General features: G+C 41.1%; 1 protein-coding gene across 3 annotated transcripts; it reads left to right on the plus strand.

The window, feature by feature from the left end:
- The first annotated feature begins 4 nt into the window (after window positions 1-4).
- zbtb3 (zinc finger and BTB domain containing 3) lies at window positions 5-20,252 on the plus strand. Of its 3 annotated transcripts, none has more exons than XM_028458732.1 (3): window positions 5-136; window positions 6,155-6,921; window positions 16,331-20,252. In XM_028458732.1, the coding sequence occupies exons 2-3, from the start codon at window positions 6,158-6,160 to the stop codon at window positions 17,238-17,240; spliced, it is 1,674 nt and encodes a 557-aa protein (XP_028314533.1). In that variant the 5' UTR covers window positions 5-136; window positions 6,155-6,157; the 3' UTR covers window positions 17,241-20,252. The 3 variants fall into 3 exon arrangements, with proteins under 3 accessions (XP_028314533.1, XP_028314532.1, XP_028314534.1); XM_028458731.1 differs by having other exon boundaries at window positions 22-136; window positions 6,147-6,921; XM_028458733.1 differs by having other exon boundaries at window positions 125-165.

Consider the following 20,252-nt stretch of genomic DNA (forward strand, 5'->3'; position numbering starts at 1 on the left):
GGTAGATGGCGCTGCAGTCCGCGGTGCTTCACAAACGGGTCACCATCGAGAAGAAGGAAGCGTTGTGTGTGTTTGTGTGTGTTTTCCTCGAAGAATACCAGCCTCCATTGATTATAGAACAACAGTTTAGCAGCAGGTGAGAGCCGTTTTACTACATGAAGCAATGTAAGAACCCTTAGAGGTTTCTTTTCTGTGAGGCAATGCAGATGCGGTTAAAAATGCTGCTGCGATAGTCATGGGTGTTACGAGTCAACTGGTGTCCAATTTAATTGGTTACCCAACTTCTGAAAAATCGTAACTGCACACTTGAAAAAAATCACAATAACGTTTTTTTTTTTCTCGAAAAACTCTCTGTTAAGTATAAAAGTTTTCGTCATTTAGCCTTAAATGGTCCTTGCGGTACTATAAATAACAGCAGCTAAACAATGTGTGACACCACTTGTTACTTTACACTATTCCCTGCGGGGGGCGTGGTTAAATCTAAAAATGTGTCCGATGATATTTGGTGAATAATGTATTTCCTACAACACAATGTGCCCTTATGGTTGATGTCGGTAGTAACTGTAACCCAGTAGAACAATGGGATTGATCATCAGTTACCACGGAAACTGTGTGCGTCGCTACACCTCTGGTTTTGCTCCGGGCAGTAGCTGAGGTGAGGAGGGGAAACATCGCTAGCATTAGTGCTTCTGTTTGATTGGTTGGTCATTATTACTCTTAGCTGTGAATATATTTGTCCTTGTATCGTTTTGAAGGGTCCTCGGTGTTCCTACGGGTTGCCATGGATACGGGCATCAGAGCGTGACTGTGCTTTGTTGACTCACAGGAGGAAGGGTAGTGTGTAATGGGCGACCGAGGCTCAGGTTATAGAGGAGATAGACCCCGGGTCAAACTGAAGGCCCGGGGCCCAAATCTGGCCCTTTAGAGAATCACGTTCGGCCCGCCCTAGAAAGGAAAAAAAAACATGAAACATTTTGTAAGTGACCAACTAATTCAGTTATACATATCTCAGCCCCTACAAATACAAAAAACATCAAAATCCACAATGTTTGCAATCATTTTTTATCCCTCAATGTTTCCAAAATCTGGCAAATTTTCTTCAAATTATTCTACGTAGTAATATTTAGGGTGTTCCTATTGGTCTGAGGGTTTATTCCATCAAGGAGGTTATGTTGAAACTCTGAGTATGTTCAGGCTCAAATGAGGGAAACTCTGAGTATCTCATTCCTAAACGCGAGGTATGTTCTTCTCTGAGTATGTTACCATGGCAACATTGTCCGTGAACTAAACCTGATCGCTGGCAGGTTTTATCAAAGAAACCCTGGGTTTCTACCTGGCTCCGCCCACCTGAACACCATTTCTGAACACTTTAATGAACCTTAACATTTTTCTCTGAAACACATTAGTGACATCACACACCACAGACGTGTTTACATCATTACTGATGTTGTGTTGATTTACTTTGTTTTTTTGTGTGCAAACCTTAGTTTTCTTTCTAACATTGTAGATGTAGATCATTAAGTGAAAGACACAGAGGTTGATCTGCATTAAAACATCTACTGACGTAAAGTTCTCTGAATACAAACCTGTGGATAATATAAAGGAGGAGATGATAATTTAAATGAATCTGCTTTTGTTGTTTTATATTGTTATACAGTTAAATCTGTAGATCACATCTCTTTGAAGATGTGATGGCGCAGTGACTGGTGACGCTGCTCTTGAAAGTGATAGGTCACGGGTTCGCGTCCCGCTTCAGTGTTTTTTTAATGACATTTTTTAGGACGTCGAGATGACTCTGGCGACAATATTACATTAAAAATCAATATAATTGATTTGATATCAAACGGCAGTCACTGTCTTTATATCCAGTGTAACAACAGGGCTCTCTATGCAGACATCCTATGCTGCTGTCACGTCTCCTCAGACACATTTTCATATTCATATTATTCACCGCTCATCACTGAAGCGATAAAGTGATGAAGCGACCAAAAAGTGTGACTAATTACGGGTGATTTAAGCCACTATAGTCACTGAAGACTGAACACACCTTTAGAACAGGCTCATATTCATCAAACACCAGCTTATTTTTCACCCATTAGGGTGAATAAATCACTATTTTCCAGGTGGTTGTCATGGCAGCTCGACTCATCTTCGATCCATTGATGATGGCTTTTTTATCGCACGCGTGCACGTCAGTAATCCAAGGTTTACATACTCAGGGTTGATTAACCCACTTCATACCAGCTGTAATGGAATCAGATACCCAGAGTTTTCCATCGCGGGGTATGTTGACCCAGAGTTTATGGATAGACTCAGAGTTTGTTAACCCTCCTTTCTGGAACACCCCTCTGGAGTCACTTACTGTGTTTGTATCCGTACTGAGATTGTAAGACAATCTGAGTACGCAGCAACATGTACTGTGATTGTACCTGTGCTGGAATTGCCATGCGCAAATTGTTATACTGAGATAACAATATCTTACTTGTAATTCACATTAATATTGTGTAATAATGTATTTTAAATATTTCAGCAAGTTATTTGTCAGTGAAGTATAGTTTTGAACATTAACTTTGAAATTGAATGAACAATCTCAGCACAGCGGAAGTAGCAAAAATTCATTTTACGGTAGTGTACATATACAATCTTAGTATGACGCAATCCCAGTACGCCACACCGGCACTTCCTGTGCGTATGCTCCAGCATGCGCAGTAAGCCGAATGCCGGTAGTTCCGTCACTGCCGGACCCGTGTCCTTCTAGTTATAGTTCCGTCAGTTTTTATTTTAGCCCTAACCCAGGAAATACCCTAAAATCTTTCTTTTTTTATATGTGTTTTTAAAGGTGGAATTTGCCATGTTAAATATGTTAAAATGAGAAAAAAAAATATGTCAAAAGTGGAATTCGAACCTCACATCAGCAGAAGGAAAAATCCTTACCTTAAATGTAGCGCCTTAAACCACTCGGCCATCCTAACATAGTGGCACTGGCACATTATGCTTATGCGGTGACAGAACTGCACATCCACACAGGAAGTGCCAGAACTATAGTCAGGTTTGTCTGAGCTCTGGGTCAGGAACTATAGACACTTCGAAATATACATATCCTCAAATTAACAAAATCACTCAAGTGAAGTTCTTGCAGAGACTGATATACTTTAAAACAGGGGTTCGTGATTGGTCTCACTCTGGGACCCATATTTTGCCATGGTCATTAAATTGTGACCCACTTTTTTTTTTCTTTTTTTTTTTTTTTGAGAATTCAACCAACCAAATTTCCATCCATCCATCCATTTTCTTACCCGCTTATTCCCGTTTAACAGGGTCGCGGGGGTCTGCCGGTGCCAATCTCCGGCTCTCATGGGGCGCTGGGCGGGGGTACACCCTGGACAGGGCGCCAGTCCATCACAGGGCAACAGACAACCATTCACTCTCTCATTCAACCTATGGGCAATTTAGAGACTCCAATCAACCTTACGGTCATGTTTTTGGATTGTGGGAGGAAGCCGGAGGACCCGGAGGAAACCCACGCAGCACGGGGAGAACATGCAAACTCTACACAGAAAGGACCCAAGTGTCCACCCCAGGGCTTGAACCCAGGACCTTCTTGCTGTGAGGCGGACGTGCTAACCACTAAGCCACCGTGCGCCCCCCAACCAAATTTGATTTTTCAAAAATAGCTGTTGAAAACACACACATAATCTTTTTAAAAACATAAATCTATGTATTTTCCTGTGTAACATTCATTTCACAGCATGCCTGTCAAAAAAAAAAGTTTCTTTCAAAATAAAAGACAAGTCCAACATGAGAGACATTAAGCAGGCTATTTATTTAGTTTTTACCAGCTGTCCGCGACCCACCTAGTACAGGTCCGCGACCCACTTCTGGGTTCCATCCCACCAGTTGAGAATCACTGCTTTAAAATGTATACATAATTTATTTATGGAAGTGCAAACCAGGGTACGTTCATGTTGAATGTATTGAATGTCCGTATTTAGCCCCTGAACTAAAATGAGTGACACCTCTGAGCTAGAAGATTCATTTCCCTGGACAACACACTAATTGTAGAGTAGCACTTTGCTATGGGGCACCGATTGTAAAGTTGCGCATGCTCAAATAAACAGCAACCTTTTGCCACATTTAGCAACAAACCATGTTTTAAAAATGTATGTTCATCTTTTTATGTTACTTTTGACCAGATTTACAGTAATATTTGTGATTTTTTTTCTCATAAAAATATGACAATGTTGAATCTAAATCTAAATATTAAATCTAAATGTTAAACTGTCAATCATATTTGAATGCAAAACTGGGGAACCATGTTAGAGTTCTATGTACAGTTCTACACATATGTCGTTAATAATTATTAAAATATGTTTCATTTCAAGCTTTCCCACATTTTACTATTAAAAAAATAGAAGTTGAGGGGTATACTGACACAAAAAAGGCTCAGACGCCCACATCAGAAATATTAAAAACTATATTTTCATTGATTAGGAAACAAGGTAACCAATAGATATAGAAATTAATTAGATGGTGGATAGTTGTTTTTAGTGTATTTTAAAGCTGATTTAGGACCTGTTATCATAAGAGATGCTAACAGAAGAGGAAGGTTAACTTTTATTAGGTTATTTATTTCAGGCTCAGTAATTGATTAATTGTAAATTAACTTTAGTAATTGAGAACGTAATTGAAATAGACTTTTTGACAGGGATGTAACGATTAATCGTAAGGCAGTTAAAAATAGATTAATCAGTATCACGATTGACATCAATACTTTGAAAATTGAATCGCAGTACTTTTTTTAAACAGCACTACATATTTATCCCTTCTCTTGTCCAGCAGTGTACCGGCGGCCGGAATCTGCTACTACTTTCTTTCTGGCCGCATTCTACTCTTAAACATGTTAATAAATGCTTCCTTAGCCCTTTAGCACCGAAAGAATATCTGTAATATTACCTGAATATCTGTAAAAGTCACGTTTTTCTATTAGCTCTGTCTGATAGCATAGCATCTCTTCTTCACTGCACAGAATATCTGCATGCCAACCGACCACTGGGTTACCAGCGCCCTCTGCTGGTCCAAACAAATATGACGTAAATCAGTGAAATGACTGTTTTGTTTTTTTTAAAGTTCAATTGTTAAGGCACAAAATACATTTTAAGTTGCACTTTTAAAAAGAAAAATAACTATTATGCAGTTTTGCATTGTTTACTATAGAACCAGAATTTAAATTAATAGGCTTCTTCTTCATTTGTATTATTCCTTTATTTATTTCATTCAAGATTTATTTTTAGTTAAATTGTATTGTTTTGAATAGTTTATCAAGGGATTCTTTTGACAATGAAAAATAAAACGATAATAATGCAGTGTTTTCTAGTTTTTTTCCCCAAAAAAAATAAAGAAATCAGCATTTGTCAACAGTCCCATTTTGTAAATAAATCGTGAGCGAATCGTATCGTGAATGGAATCGTATCGGGAGTTGAGTGAATCGTTACATCCCTACTTTCTAATGATAAAGAATAATTGTAATTGGAAAAAATGCTGGTTACTGTGATTGTAATTGAATTGTAATTTAACATGGGTCATTAATTGAAAATGTAATAAAAAAAAAAATTTTTCATTTCATTTTATTTGCACAAATAACAAGACAAAATGTATACATCACTGAAAAATGTAGTTGATCCCAACCCTGGTTGTAATGCGCTATAAAATGCAAGATGCTCAACTAACAGTATTGAGACAGTTTTATTTAGTAACGCAGCCTTCTTGCAGGAAAATATAATAACCCATCTGTTGGAGGGGTGCCAATTTGCCCCCCCACCCAATTTTTTTTATTTCTATTTCATTTTATAATAATTTAAAAAGGTATGATAAATGTGAAACACACCCATTTACAGTCGCTGTGCATGTTTTCTCTTAATGGAATATTAATATTAAAAATCTGTAACAATACCTGCTAATCTTCTGCCCATATTTATATTTTGGGGGGGGTCAAGGTCCACTCTTGCCTCGGGCACAGAATGACCTAAAGCAGGCCCTGACAGTAATGAATTGACTGGAGTAGCAAAAACAAACAAAAACAAAGTTTGTGGGTGCACATTTAGTTTTTGAGGAGTTTTATGAATCTGATTAGCTGATGTTTGCTTCAGCCCTGTAGGCGATGGACTTTCCTGACCATTCCCAGCAGCTGCTGTCAGCCCTGCGCTCCCAGCGCCAGCGTGGTTTCCTCTGTGACTGCACTGTCCTGGTGGGTTCGGCCCGGTTCCAGGCTCACAGGGCGGTGTTGGCCTCCTGCTCGCCTTTCTTCAACATGTTCTACTCAGACTCTGCAGAGGGAAATTCAACCAGCAGCTGTGTCACACTAGACGGTGACATCGTCACTTCTGCTGCATTCGGCCTACTCCTGGACTTTGTCTATGAAGGTGTGCTGCATCTGGAGGGGTCTTCACCAGTGGAGGACATCCTGGCTGCTGCCAGCTTTCTGCATATGAACGGCGTGGTCAGAGTGTGCAAAAGGAGAATCCACAAACGAGGGCCTCTGGCTGAGGCTGACAGCACACGCTGTGAGCAGAACACTGCTTTAAAGACAGCCAGAGAGCAGAGACAGGAGGATGGAGCTCAGCCAAGTGTAGAATTAAATCAAACATTAACACAGACTCAGCTCTCAGCAGTGCTCAGAGCCACAGACAGGACTCAGTCTAAAGAAAGACCAGCACGTTGCTCCGCAGGTGGTTTTATTAAAGCCCTGAGCCCTGAACTAGCTGATACCACCCAACCTGGAATGGATGGCCCACCAACTAAAGCAGCACATGGCACCATCAGAGACCAGGCTGTGTCTTTTACAGGTGCTCCTAGGTTAGAAGCTGAAGAGCAGAAGGAGCCATCGTCCCTGTGCAGCCCCTGCAGCACCACTGGGCCAAACAGGTACAAGATTAGTTTCCAAAAGAACATTTGGTAACACGTTACTTGAGGTTTTATGCATAAAGACTTACGTTACACTGTCATTAGCATGAATAAGGTGTCATTAAGTGTTGTTCGTTACCCTAACCCTTATTTACCCTAACCCAGGGGTCTGCAACCTACGGCTCTTGAGCTTCATTACATTAAAGAATTGTTTTTTTCTTACAGAGGCTATTAATGACAAATAAAATCATGATATAACAACTTCACATTGTGCAATGACTCAGCACTTTCCTACTTCACCTCCTGCAACATCTACAGACCATCAACTTTCCTGCACCTGTGGCTAACCTTACTTTTTAAATCCCTGGTAAGATAATTAAACTAACAAAACACTATTCTGGAAGAAAATAGATATTTTAATTGTGTGGGAACAGATTCATTTAACCACCAATGTGCAGGTTAAATATGTATGTTTTATGTGTGGCAAAAAATGAGTAATTAGCATGTGTTGATCACATGATCATGTGTTATCAAATTCAAGTGACTTTTTGCAGCCTTTCAAATACATTAACTAAAAAAAAAAATCTTCTTTAAAAAACATTGTGTTCATGTAAACTGAGATGTGTAAGAATTTGAAGATGAAAGATACTGTTTTATTGTTATTTTTTGATGTCAATTTATTTTATTTTATTTTAAACTGTTTTACATGATCAATATGATTCAAATTAAATCAAACATTATTCTATATAATAACTGTATAGAATTTATTAAACTTCATTGAGAAGGTTTTTGTTTTTGGCTCCAGGAGGACTTTAATCCAAGTGAAATGAGGCAAAATGGCTCCTATGAGAGTAAAGGTTGCAGACCCCTGCCCTAACCCTAAGCCTTATTTACCCTAACCCAGGGGTGTGAAACTCATTTTAGTTCAGGGACCAAAGACGGACCAGTTTGATCTGAAGTGAGCCACAGTTTATAGGCGGGAAAACAAGCAATTTCAACAATAATGTGCCCTACTTATCACTTCTTTAAGACACCATCATAAACCAAGACACCAAGCCATAAGTGACAGATATCAGTCCCTGCAGGAAAATGTACTTGGTTTTGTGATTAATTTTTTTGTAATTTGGTGTAATCTTGTGGAAAAATGGCACAATTGTTGGAAAAATGTAGTTCTTGCTTTTAAAAAGACTGCCATCATGTGATATAAACATAAGAAAGCTGTGAGTGAGCACTGTATATATTGTAAAGTTTTATTGAATTTGTGTATTTGGAGGGACTGGGATATCTATAAACATAATATTTGGTAATTTACACATTGATTCTTCATGTGTTTTCTGTCATTTTTATTTCCTCCTGTCGGCCAAATTAAATGCTTGGCCTTGAGTTTGACACGTGCAGTAACCCCTAACTATAACCTCAACCTTAGCCCTAACCTCACTAGATCCCTCCACCTAACCCAAACATGCCAACATAGCTCTAAATGTGTCATCATTTAGTGAACGGCACTTAATGACACCTTATTCATGCTAATGTTACCAAATACTTAAAGTATATACTCTGTACAGTTTCTACATAAATATATTGATATAGACGATATTGTTATTTGCTTTATTGCCAAAATAAAAAAACTCAGTATATCGTGTATCTCGATATTTTGCCCAGGCCTAGTCAGAAGTTGTGCTAACAGGGTCAGGCATGTAAAAAAAAACTGCTCACACTTTAACTCGTGTTGTTTGTTGTAATAAATCAAAACAACGTTGAGGTTTTTGTCACTAGAAACTGAATTTGAATGGTTGGTTTTGAATTTGAAAGTAACAGCTTGAAATTGAATATACGGGCCATAAAGGAGTTCCATGAATCAGTGATTGATTGCTCAATTTTTGGAATGTACTGAGATTTTTTTCAGTACATTCAATAATTCAGTTTCTAGTGGCACAAATGTCAGCCCATAAAATATGGAGAAAAACATTAAAAACAGGTAAATAAAACAGAACCCCAGAATGACCTGTTTAGTGTTCTCGTGCAGTGTGTTGAAACGCTGACTAAACACCAAGCTAAACCAGGTTGAATGAAGACCAAGTCGTTGTGAGGTTCACTATTTCTTCATTAACTTTTGGTGAAAACTGTAACACAAATATTACAAAGTACATACAGTTTGTACTCAAACATTTGTACATAGTTATTAATAAACATTCACAGTAATATATTTCCCTAAATAAGCAGTATATAGGTTTTGTACAGTTTTAGCACGCGTTAGCAAGAGTAAACAAACTACTCCTAAATTGAACAAATTTTACCTCAATATCACTTTTACGATTCTTTAACATTCATAATATTAACTTTTTTAAACTTACGGCATTGCCTCTATGATGCTTAATAGCGGATGGCATCAGATCAAGTTCAGAGCATGTGGAACATGTCTGCCATGCTTTTCAGGAGAGCCAGGAAGAGACAGGAAGTTGCCAAACAGGAAATGACATCAACTAATAGCTCTTTAAAAATAAAACTTTCCATCCTGACAAATTAAACCTCAGTTGAAATTACTTTGCTCATTTTAACTAAAATAACTGACGGGACCAAAAAGAGAATTATTTCAACAGAAAATAAACAATTGCCTTGAAGGCATCACACTCCCCGTCTGACCTCTGTGAGGTCATAGTGAAAGTCACCAAGTCTAAACACTTGACTTTTATCAGTCTTTGGGAAGAAGTAAAACAACTTCTGTGACAGGTCTCTGGAAAGTTTTCGGAGTGCCTTGGTCAGTGGTCTCCACTTCAACCTTTCTCACAAGGTCATCCTTTCCAGGAAAGGTGGCAGTAATCCTAGCCATTGGCCAGCAGTTGCGAACAATCTGCTTGTCACGGAGCAGGACTAGGTCTCCAACTTGAAGATTCCTTTGTGGTGTAGTCCACTTTTGTCTGTTTTGTAGAGTGGGTAAGTACTCGTGGCTCCATCTGCCCCAAAACTGGTTTGCCAGGGCCTGCACCTGCTTCCACTGTTTTGTGTAAAGGTCCTTGTCATTGAAGTCTCCCGGAGGAGGTGGAACTCCTGACTTCTGTGTGAGGAGCATTGATGGTGAAAGGATAAAGGGTTGCTGTGGATCTGCAGATACAGGTAAAAGTGGTCGTGCATTCATGATGGCGGTGACCTCTGCCATCAGTGTACAAAGGACTTCATGAGTTAGACGGCTTTTCTGTTGGAGCAACATTGAATCAAGAATTCTTCTTGCAACACCGATCATACGCTCCCAACAGCCTCCCATATGGGAAGCGTGTGGCGGGTTGAATTTCCAGCTGCATCCTTGTTCACTCAAATACCTCTGCACTGTTTTATCCATGCCAAGCTCTCTGCATGCTCCAATGAAGTTGGTGCCACAATCAGACTGGAGTTGCTTTGCAGGGCCTCTGAGTGCAAAGAAACGCCTGAGAGCATTTACACAGCTGGAAGAGTCCATTGACTCAATGACTTCTACGTGAACAGCTCTTGAACTGAGACAACTGAACATGATGGCCCACCGCTTACTCTCGGCCTGCCCTCCTCTCGTGCGTCTGGCTGTAACAGACCAAGGCCCGAAGACATCGAGTCCCACATACGTGAACGGAGGACAAGTTTTGAGGCGTTCCAATGGTAGGTTAGCCATACATTGTTGCTCTGGTTTCCCTCGCAGCTTGCGACAAGTTATGCATTTGTGGAGAACTGAGTTAATCAGTGTTTTACCACCCAAGATCCACAGGCCTGCTGCCCTAATTGCTCCTTCCGTGAGATGACGGCCCTGATGTTTCACCTGCTCATGGTGATATCTTGTGAGCAGCAAAGATATGTGGCTGTTCTTGGGCAGGATTATTGGGTTCTTTTCTGCAGACGTTAGTTCAGAATGTTTCAAGCGCCCTCCAACGCATATGAAGTCATTCTCCAACGTCGGGCAAAGTTTCAGTAGGGGGCTACTTTTAGGCACAGTTTTGTTGGATTGCAGTGCTGATAACTCCCTTGTGAATGCAGCCTTCTGCGCTGCTTTCAAGACAACATCTCTTGCTTGAGACATTTCATCAGCAGTGCGAGGTAGAAGGCAGTTGTGCCAACCTTTACATTTGCTTTCTTGGTTTGACCGTTTGTGGGATCGTGCCATATGGATGAGGAAGGCAAACCCTCTGACAAGGGAGGTGAAAGTGGAAAACCGGTTGAAACGATCAGCGCTAAGTGTGGTTTCTTCAGTGCAAGTAGCACAAGTTTGTACTTGGGGCCGGATCTCTGAGTCCTTCTCTGGTTCAATGAGCTCAAACCGTTGAGTGTTTTTTGTTGTTGTTGATGACGTCTGATACAAAAATGAGGGACCTGTGAACCAAGATGTTTGTAAAAGGCGGGATGCAGGCAAGGATCTGGACGCGTGGTCAGCTGGGTTCTCCTCTGTGTGTACATAATTCCACTGTTCTGGAGTTGAGGACTGGCGGATGCGCTGGACTCTATTATGGACGTATGTATAGAAACGCTTTGTCTCATTACAAATGTACCCAAGTACAACTTTACTGTCTGTAAAGAACTGGACAGCATCAAACTTGAGATCAAGTTCCTTCTGGATGAGATCTGCCATCTCCACTGCAAGAACTGCTGCGCAGAGTTCAAGCCTAGGGATAGTTGGTTCCGACTGAGGTGCTAGCTTAGCTTTGCCCATTACAAATCCCACTTCAGATTTCCCATCCTCCTGAATGGTCTTTATATAAGCCACAGCGCCGATTGCCTTGTTTGAGGCATCTGAGAAGATCCACAATTCTGAGCGCACTGCTTTGGATAATGAAGTTGTGTACGTCCGTGGAATATGAAGCTCACTTAAATCTTGAAGAGAGTCTCTCCATTCCTCCCAACTCCTCAGCTTGTCACCTGGGAGTGGCATATCCCAGTCAGAAAGATCCGAGGTCAGTTCCCTGAGAAGGGCTCTTCCCTGGATCGTGACAGGTGCCAGCAAGCCGAGGGGGTCGAAAATACTGTTGACAGTAGAAAGAACTCCACGTCGAGTGAATGGTTTGCTTTTGTTCGTTACAGAAAAGGTGAATGTGTCCGTTTTGATCTCCCAGAGTAGGCCCAAACTCCTTTGTGTGGGTACTGTCTCTCCACCTAAATCTAAATCTTTGGTAACTGGAGCACAATCTTCAGGTGAGAAGGCTTCAGTGACTGCCTTGGAGTTTGACACAAACTTGTGCAACCGAAGGTTCGATTCTGCGAGTGAAGTCTGTGTTCGTCGGAGCAGGTCGATGGCCTCTTCTTCAGATGGTAAAGATATTAAGCCATCGTCCATGTAAAAGTGACTTTCGACGAACTTGACTGTGTCGTCGCCATGCTCCTGAACATTTTCTCGGATGGCTCTGCGCAGCCCATAGATGGCCACGGCAGGGGATGGTGTATTGCCAAAGACGTGGACTTTCATCCGGTACTCTATGACAGGCTTACTGAGATCATTGTCCTTGTACCACAAAAAGCGGAGGAAGTTTCTGTGGTACTCATGGACCAAAAAACAATGAAACATTTGTTGGATGTCTGCGAGGATAGCAACTCTTTCTTTTCGGAAACGCAGAATGACACCAAGGAGAGAGTTGTTGAGATCAGGTCCTGTGAGGAGTACATCATTTAAGAAGACACCACAGTGTTTGGCGCTGGAATCAAACACCACCCTGATTTGGTTTGGCTTTTGTGGATGGTATACACCAAATGATGGCAAGTACCAGCATTCCTCATCTTCTTTTAATGGGGGCGCCACCTCGGCATGACCACTGGTGAAGATTTTCTCCATGAATGCCGAATACTGTTCTTGCATCTCAAGTCTCCTTTTCAAAGTTCGCTGAAGAGAAATGAACCGCTTAACTGCCTGCTCTTTGTTGTTCGGGAGATGCTGGCGTGGTTCTCTGAATGGGAGTGGTGCGACCCAACTATTGGAGTCATCCCTGTAGACACTTATATCCATGATCTTTAGAAAGAGAATGTCTTCCCTTGACAGAGCGAGTTGGTTGTCATGCTCTGTTTGATCGAAGACTGTCTGTCCAAGCATTTTCTCTGGTGATTTGTTAGGCCCGCTGATGGCTTGTTCGGTTTCTTTGACACATATCGAGCTGGAGCAGGGTTCGAAGATCGAATGGCGGCCACTGCCCCATATGTTGGTCTTAAATGCATTGACTTCAGGCTTATGTGCTTTGCCCAAGCAGACCTCACCTATTACTGTCCAACCCAAATCCAAGCGCTGGGCAAAGGGAGCATTGTGAGGCCCGTTTACCTGCTCTCTGACTTTATGTACCCTTAGTACATCTCTCCCGAGTAGCAGGAGTATTTCTGCCTCTGGGTCAAGATCAGGAATAAACTGAGAAATGTGAAGGAGATGGGGTTGGTGAAGAACTGCGTCTGGTGTTGGAATCTCAGCCCGATTGTTTGGGATGGCTTCACACTCAAGGAGAGGTGGAAGAGAAATTACTGTTTTTCCATCTAGTGACTCAAGCCAGAATCCTTCTGCTTGCTTGCCATATGATTTTACTGTTCCAGAACAGGTTGTGAGATTGTAAGGGAAAAGCTCACTGTCCACATGAAACTGTTCGAAGAATTCTGGTCGAGCCAGAGAGCGGTTGCTCTGATCATCAAGAATTACATAGGCTTTGATGGCCTTGTTCTTGTAATCTTTGTGGAAAACCTTTGCGAGGCAGATCTTAGAGCATGAACGACCCCACTGACCAGGACCACAAACCTCTGTACAACTTGCACTAACATCAGACCCATTGGACTGTTCTCCCTCCCCGCCATTCTCTGGCAGCAGTGGGGGAGCCTGGAAAGCTAAAGGTGGGGGGCCAGAATGCATGACTGCATCGTGGTAGGTGCTTCCACATTCAGAGCACTTCACAGAGATCTTGCAGTCTTTGGCTAGGTGAGAAGTTGAGCAGCAGCATTTAAAACAAATTCCTTTTTCCTTGAGAAATGCCTTTCTGTCGCTGAGGGGTTTGCTTCTAAATGTTCTGCACTTTTTAAGAGGGTGTGGTTTGTTATGCAAAGGGCAGTTCTTGTTGGGATCCATACTAGTCGTAGAAACGTCAGTTTTGTGGACGGTTATAGGTTTGTTGGCATTGAAATTCTTTCCAAAGGATTTGTCAGGTTTTGTGGTCATTGTCGTATTGCTATGGAACATGAAGCTAGGGTCATTACGCTTCTTTGCCTCACGACAGATAAAGTCGCAGAAATATTCGAAGGGAGGGAAACACCCATGGTTCTCTTCTTTGAACCACGAACCTGAAGACACCCACTTTTCCTGAAGTCCGTATGGAAGTTTGTCCACGATTGGTGCAATTCCACGAGAGGTATCCAGATACGATAGGCCAGTCAGGTATCCATCCTCTTTGGCACCTTGAATCTCCATAAGAAGATCTCCAAGTTCACGTAATTTAGTACACTCTTTGGCTGAGATTTTGGGAAAGCTATCCAGTCTTTGAAACAATGACCTTTCTATTATTTCAGGGGCGGCATAACAGTTCCGTAATCTCTCCCATGCCTTTTGCAGGGCTAGATTGGTGTTGTTTATGTAAACTGAGCGGACTCGTCTCACCTGTTCACCAGATTCCTTTCCAAGCCATCTAATCATGAGGTCTAGTTCCTGGGCTGGTGTAAGGTTGATATCTGCGGCTGCATTAGTGAATGATGACTGCCATGCACGGAAATTTTCCGGCTTGTCGTCAAACTGGTAAAGGCTTGATGTGACAAGGTCTCGGCGTGCTAAGTATTGTGCTAAGGGCTCGGCTTGTGGCAACATGGTGGCTGGAGTAGTACGCAGGGGAACATATGATGGAGTATGAACACTCATGGTGTGATTTAATCTTTTGGCTTCAAAGTTTGATTCTGCTTTAATTGGCTTGGTTGTGTTTGGTGCTTGTGAGTGAGTCTTATCGTCTTTTCCTGGGTTTAGCCTCTCAGCCGAAGGTTGACGCACTGAGGGGTTCTCAGGAGGATTCCATGTTACAAAGCTTTCTTGTGACTCTGCATGCATGAATTGATCAGCTGGTGGAACCTTTAAGGGTGCAGCGGTAGTTGGGTTCTGGAGATCCATCTGAAACTGAACATATTCCTTGGTTCGCTGAATCCTGATATTCTCCGATTCTTCTTTTTCTTCATCAACTACAGAGTGCATTGCTGCAGCCTCTTGTAGAACCTGAGCTTCCACAATAGCTGCATCTGCTTCGCGTTTTCGCGTTAGCACTTCTAATTCTGTGTCAATCCTAACTGCTTCCAGCTGATTCTGTGCTTCTCTGGTCTTTCTTTCTGCCTCTCTGGCAGCCTTTTCCATTTTAAGTTTTGCTTCCTCTCTAGCATATGATGCTCTTACCTTTGCAGCTTCAGCTTTGGCTCTGGCCCGTGCCACACTTGCTGATGATGCAGAGCTTTTGATGCTTCCAACGCTGCGTGCAGATGATCTGTGACTTGCTGCCATCTTGACCACTTTTAAACATCAAATTGTGCCTTTTCACTTTAGTGTTCTCGTGCAGTGTGTTGAAACGCTGACTAAACACCAAGCTAAACCAGGTTGAATGAAGACCAAGTCGTTGTGAGGTTCACTATTTCTTCATTAACTTTTGGTGAAAACTGTAACACAAATATTACAAAGTACATACAGTTTGTACTCAAACATTTGTACATAGTTATTAATAAACATTCACAGTAATATATTTCCCTAAATAAGCAGTATATAGGTTTTGTACAGTTTTAGCACGCGTTAGCAAGAGTAAACAAACTACTCCTAAATTGAACAAATTTTACCTCAATATCACTTTTACGATTCTTTAACATTCATAATATTAACTTTTTTAAACTTACGGCATTGCCTCTATGATGCTTAATAGCGGATGGCATCAGATCAAGTTCAGAGCATGTGGAACATGTCTGCCATGCTTTTCAGGAGAGCCAGGAAGAGACAGGAAGTTGCCAAACAGGAAATGACATCAACTAATAGCTCTTTAAAAATAAAACTTTCCATCCTGACAAATTAAACCTCAGTTGAAATTACTTTGCTCATTTTAACTAAAATAACTGACGGGACCAAAAAGAGAATTATTTCAACAGAAAATAAACAATTGCCTTGAAGGCATCACAACCTGTTCTATGTCACATCCAGTCAAAAAAGACCTCCCTGTTGGTTGCATTTCAAGGAATAGGTTTTTTATATATATATAATTGTGTGGGTCTTTTGATTATTGGAAACTAATAAAACAACAAAAATGGACTTTTAGGGAAGACTTAACCTGAATGTAAAGATAAAACGTTAAATTGTTTCTTAAGAGGTTGATGAAGTGTGAGCTGAGTGGTAGTGCATTATAGATAGATTCAGATTATCTATGTACTGTATGCACAGATGAGTATTCCTTGAATTGGTTGTTGCTAAATAACTTTGTCTACCCTCCTGTCTCTCTTTTAGCCTTCAGAGTTTTAACCATCAACTCTCATCGTCTTCATCTTTGGTCCCATTGCCTCAGGTGGGAACTGGAACTGGTTTCAGCCTCTCGTCCATTCCATACCAGAGCAAGAAAAGAAGCACATCAGGCAGAGAACAACAGATGTTGCATTTGAACCAAACATCAGGTTCAAACATTTGCTCTGCACCACAGGCTGGACCTCCTCGAATCCGAATTAAAAGTGCAGTTTCACTCCGAGGCCACAGCGCAAGCTTTGAGCCCAGTTCCCAAAAACAGGTGTTTAAAGAACCTGAAGGAGACGCACAAGCTCCAAATATTTGTGGAGAAACAAGCTTTGGAGAAGTTCTGGGTGAGGAGGTCAAAGCAGAGGCCATTGTGATTTCTGATGAAGAGCTGGATGATGAGAAGCTGCCTGTGATGGAGGTGGATGAGGACTTTGCAGACACCCAGGAGGAAGCAACCAGTCCACATGTACTCTCCTCTAATCCACTGGGCCTTTTACACATCGTCTCTCTAACCAATGACTACACCTTCCCTCTCTCCCCTCCTTCCTCATCCTCCCCTGGAGCTCCGCCTTCTTCTTCCCAAGATGCCCTTCATTCTCCCTCCACCTCTGACACCGCTCCCTTCATCCAGAGCATCCATGACTCCATGGGAAACTTCATCAAGGACGTCCCCACGTGTGGAGTGTGTGGGAAGACTTTTGTGTGTTCGTACACTTTGAGGCGACACGCTATCGTGCACACACGTGCACGTCCTTACGTGTGCCGCTACTGCCACAGGACGTACACGCAATCAGGCGACTTGTACAGACACGTACGCAAATCTCACGACCACACACTGCCCGCCAGACGCAGCAAGGCAGACATCGAGGCTTCTGCCCTACAACCAGCACCACCCGACACCTCCTAAATCTACCTCACTCTCTATCAACAGGTGTTTCCTGATTATATGTATATTCAACTTTGTAAACATGCTATTATCCTTATTAGTAATCAGAAATATGACCTCATTTTCTGACATTCAATTTCTGTAACCGTGGAAAAGTATTCGTCCCTTTCCTTTTTCCTGATTATTTAGCATATTTATTACACTTAAATGTCCTGAATCTTTAAACCAAAGTTAATACATCACAAAGACAACCTAAGTCAATATAAAATGCTGTTTCTAAATAGTGTTGTTCCTTTGCCCTTTTTTGGTCCCGATGCCAACGCCGATACCCAGTTGCATAGTGTCAGCCAATACCGGTATACTATTGATATGGATGCATTTAGAATCGATCTGAGAATCGCGCAACGTAATTTTACAATATCGCGAAATCGATTTTTTTCAACATCCCAGTGCTAACCATCTGAGCAACACGGCACGCCTGGCCAGAAGATAAACAGGATCTGCTGTTTTTGTGCCGATAGCTGTACCACTCTATCGGTGACCCTAAACATGGGGTAACGAATGAGCTCCTTTCTAAAACCGGAGTTTTGGCTCTCAAATGCCAACACGTAACCATACGTGTTTCTGTGATCAGGAGTCGGAGCAGCAGTAAGAGTCGGGAGCAGGGTTGGGTTGGACATCGTTTGAATTTGAAAGATCCGTGATTCTTTTAAGAGTCATGGTCAAATAAGTTGATATGTTTTAAATTAGTTGCTAACCACAGGTGTTTCTGGATCAAATAGTCTGAACCTCTCGTCTCGATGGATTTTAATCCCTTTAACTTTTTCCTTTTTATGAACTTAAGGGGGGAAATCCAAACCCATTTGACTTGATGTGAAAAAGTAATTTCCCCCTGAACCCAATAGCTGATGGTGTCCTCCTTTGCAGCCATAAATCAATCAGTGATAACAAATCTCTTGCATCGCTGTGAAGTCATTTTGACCCACTCTTCTTTGCAGAATGGTTTCAACTCAGCCATATTTGAGTTTTTAAACATGAACTGCCTCTTTACGGCTACATGACATCATCAATACCAGATAGAAAATATAAATCTTAATTTGGTTTTATTTGAGCCATTCAGAGGTGGATTTTCTGGTATAGTATGGTTCGTCGTCCTGCTGCACAACCCAAGAGCGCTTGAACTTTAAGGTACAAACTGATGGTCGGACGTTCACCTTCAGGATTTTGTAATAGATGGCACAATTCATTGTTTTATCAATCACAGCAAGTCATCCAGTACCATTCTTTATTGTTGGTATGATGCTTTTTTTTCTCTCTCAAATGCTATTGTTTTTATGCCAGAAGTGACGAGCTGCACAACTTCCAAAAAGTTAAATTCTTGTCTAATTCTCCAAAAGTCTTGGGGTTCATCAAGATGTTTCTTGGCCAATGTGATACGAGCCTTTGTGTTTTTTTCTGTCAGCAGTGGTTTACACCTTGGAACTCTCCCATGGATTCCATTTTAGCCCAGTGTCTTTCTTATGGTTGTGTCATAACATTGATCTAAACTGAGGCCAGTGAGCCCTGCAGTGGATGTTTTTTTGGGATCATTTGTCACCTCCTGGATAAGTAGTCATTGCACTATTGGAATCATTTTGGTTGGTCAATCACTCCTTGGAAGGTTCACCACTGTTCCCAGTTTCCTCCATGTGTGGATAATGGTTGTAAACGCGGTTCGCTGTAATCCCAAAGCTTTGGAAATGGCTTTGTAATCTTTTCCACACTGATTGTTTCTCATTTGTTCTTAAACTTGTTCGGATCCTGTTTTTTTTAAGATCTTGTAGCGTCCTTCACTTTGTCTGACTGGTTCTATTTAAGTGATTTCTTACTGGTAATTAAGCTTGGTTGTGGCCAATGAAACTGAACTCGTATTTCCGAAGATATAATTTACCAATGGGGGGCAATTGCTTTTTCACATGGGTTTGGATTTTGCTTTCCCCTTAATAAATTCAATCATCATTTAGAAAATCCATTTTATATTGACTTATATGATCAATATGCAAAATAATCAGGAATCGGGGAAAGGGGCAAATACTTTTTCACAGCACTGTACATTATACTGCCAAAAGTATCACCATGGGCTTCAAGTCAGACAAGTATTCTGGTCTTTTTTAACAGGATTCTGTCTACTTTTCACTACGAACGCATCTAAAGCTGCTCCCGACTCACAAAAGCATAGTGACGCGTTGTCTCAAAGTCGGAGAAATAACATGCTCACAATGTCGTCATTCTGACGTAACCATGAATTAATGTGAACTCTACCTAATATTCACCAACTCTATTGAATCTTTCAGAACTGATTCAGACCCCTTATTTCCTTAATTGATTTTCCAGATTTGCTACTATATTTTTACTTCTAATTTTATTTTCATGTGTAATTGGAATCTCTTGTATTTCCTTGACCTTGTACAAGTTCACCGACATTTGTATTTTCTTTTGTATGCTTCATAAAGCAAAAGAAAGAAAACCCTGTGAGGACTGTGGAGGCGGTAAATTGTTTTAAAATGGCTTCACATTCACTCAACCCAAGGAACAAACAGTCGTACACCACAATGCCTAAGACCCCAACATGGTTTTATGTCACTTTTGCTCTTGTTTATGATAAAATAAGTATCCATGGATGTCTTTTCTTTGTGTTGCTTGGATTAAATACACGTCCGTGTTGATTAGATTAGATTCTCCTGACCTGGTTCTTGTCATCATCAACAAATGATTAAAACTATTTTAGTGTACGGGACAGTCCAGGGTTGATTTGAAGTTTAATCAGATTGGGAAGTTTGTGATTTAACTGAAAGTAAACGATAATAATTTTTTTAAAATGATCTTACAGTTTGTTTTACACTTGCCTTCATCTTTTCTAGCAGGTTTAGCAACAGCTAACTCTCAATCTTCTTCTGTCTGTGTGGAATGATTGTTTATCTGATGGAATTGATCAGTGTTTCTGAAATGGGGGTTCTTGAGAGAGGAAAATTAACAAATAAAGCATTAAAATAT

This window comes from Gouania willdenowi, chromosome 10 (assembly GCF_900634775.1).
Source record: "Gouania willdenowi chromosome 10, fGouWil2.1, whole genome shotgun sequence".
NCBI classification, from domain to species: Eukaryota; Metazoa; Chordata; class Actinopteri; order Blenniiformes; family Gobiesocidae; genus Gouania; species Gouania willdenowi.

Excerpts from the sequence above, each read along its gene's own strand:
- zbtb3 (XM_028458732.1), top strand. The coding sequence starts at position 6,158 with ATGGACTTTCCTGACCATTCCCAGCAGCTGCTGTCAGCCCTGCGCTCC. Across the intron at positions 6,922-16,330 it reads AGCACCACTGGGCCAAACAG|CCTTCAGAGTTTTAACCATC; the intron begins GTACAAGATTAG and ends TCTCTCTTTTAG.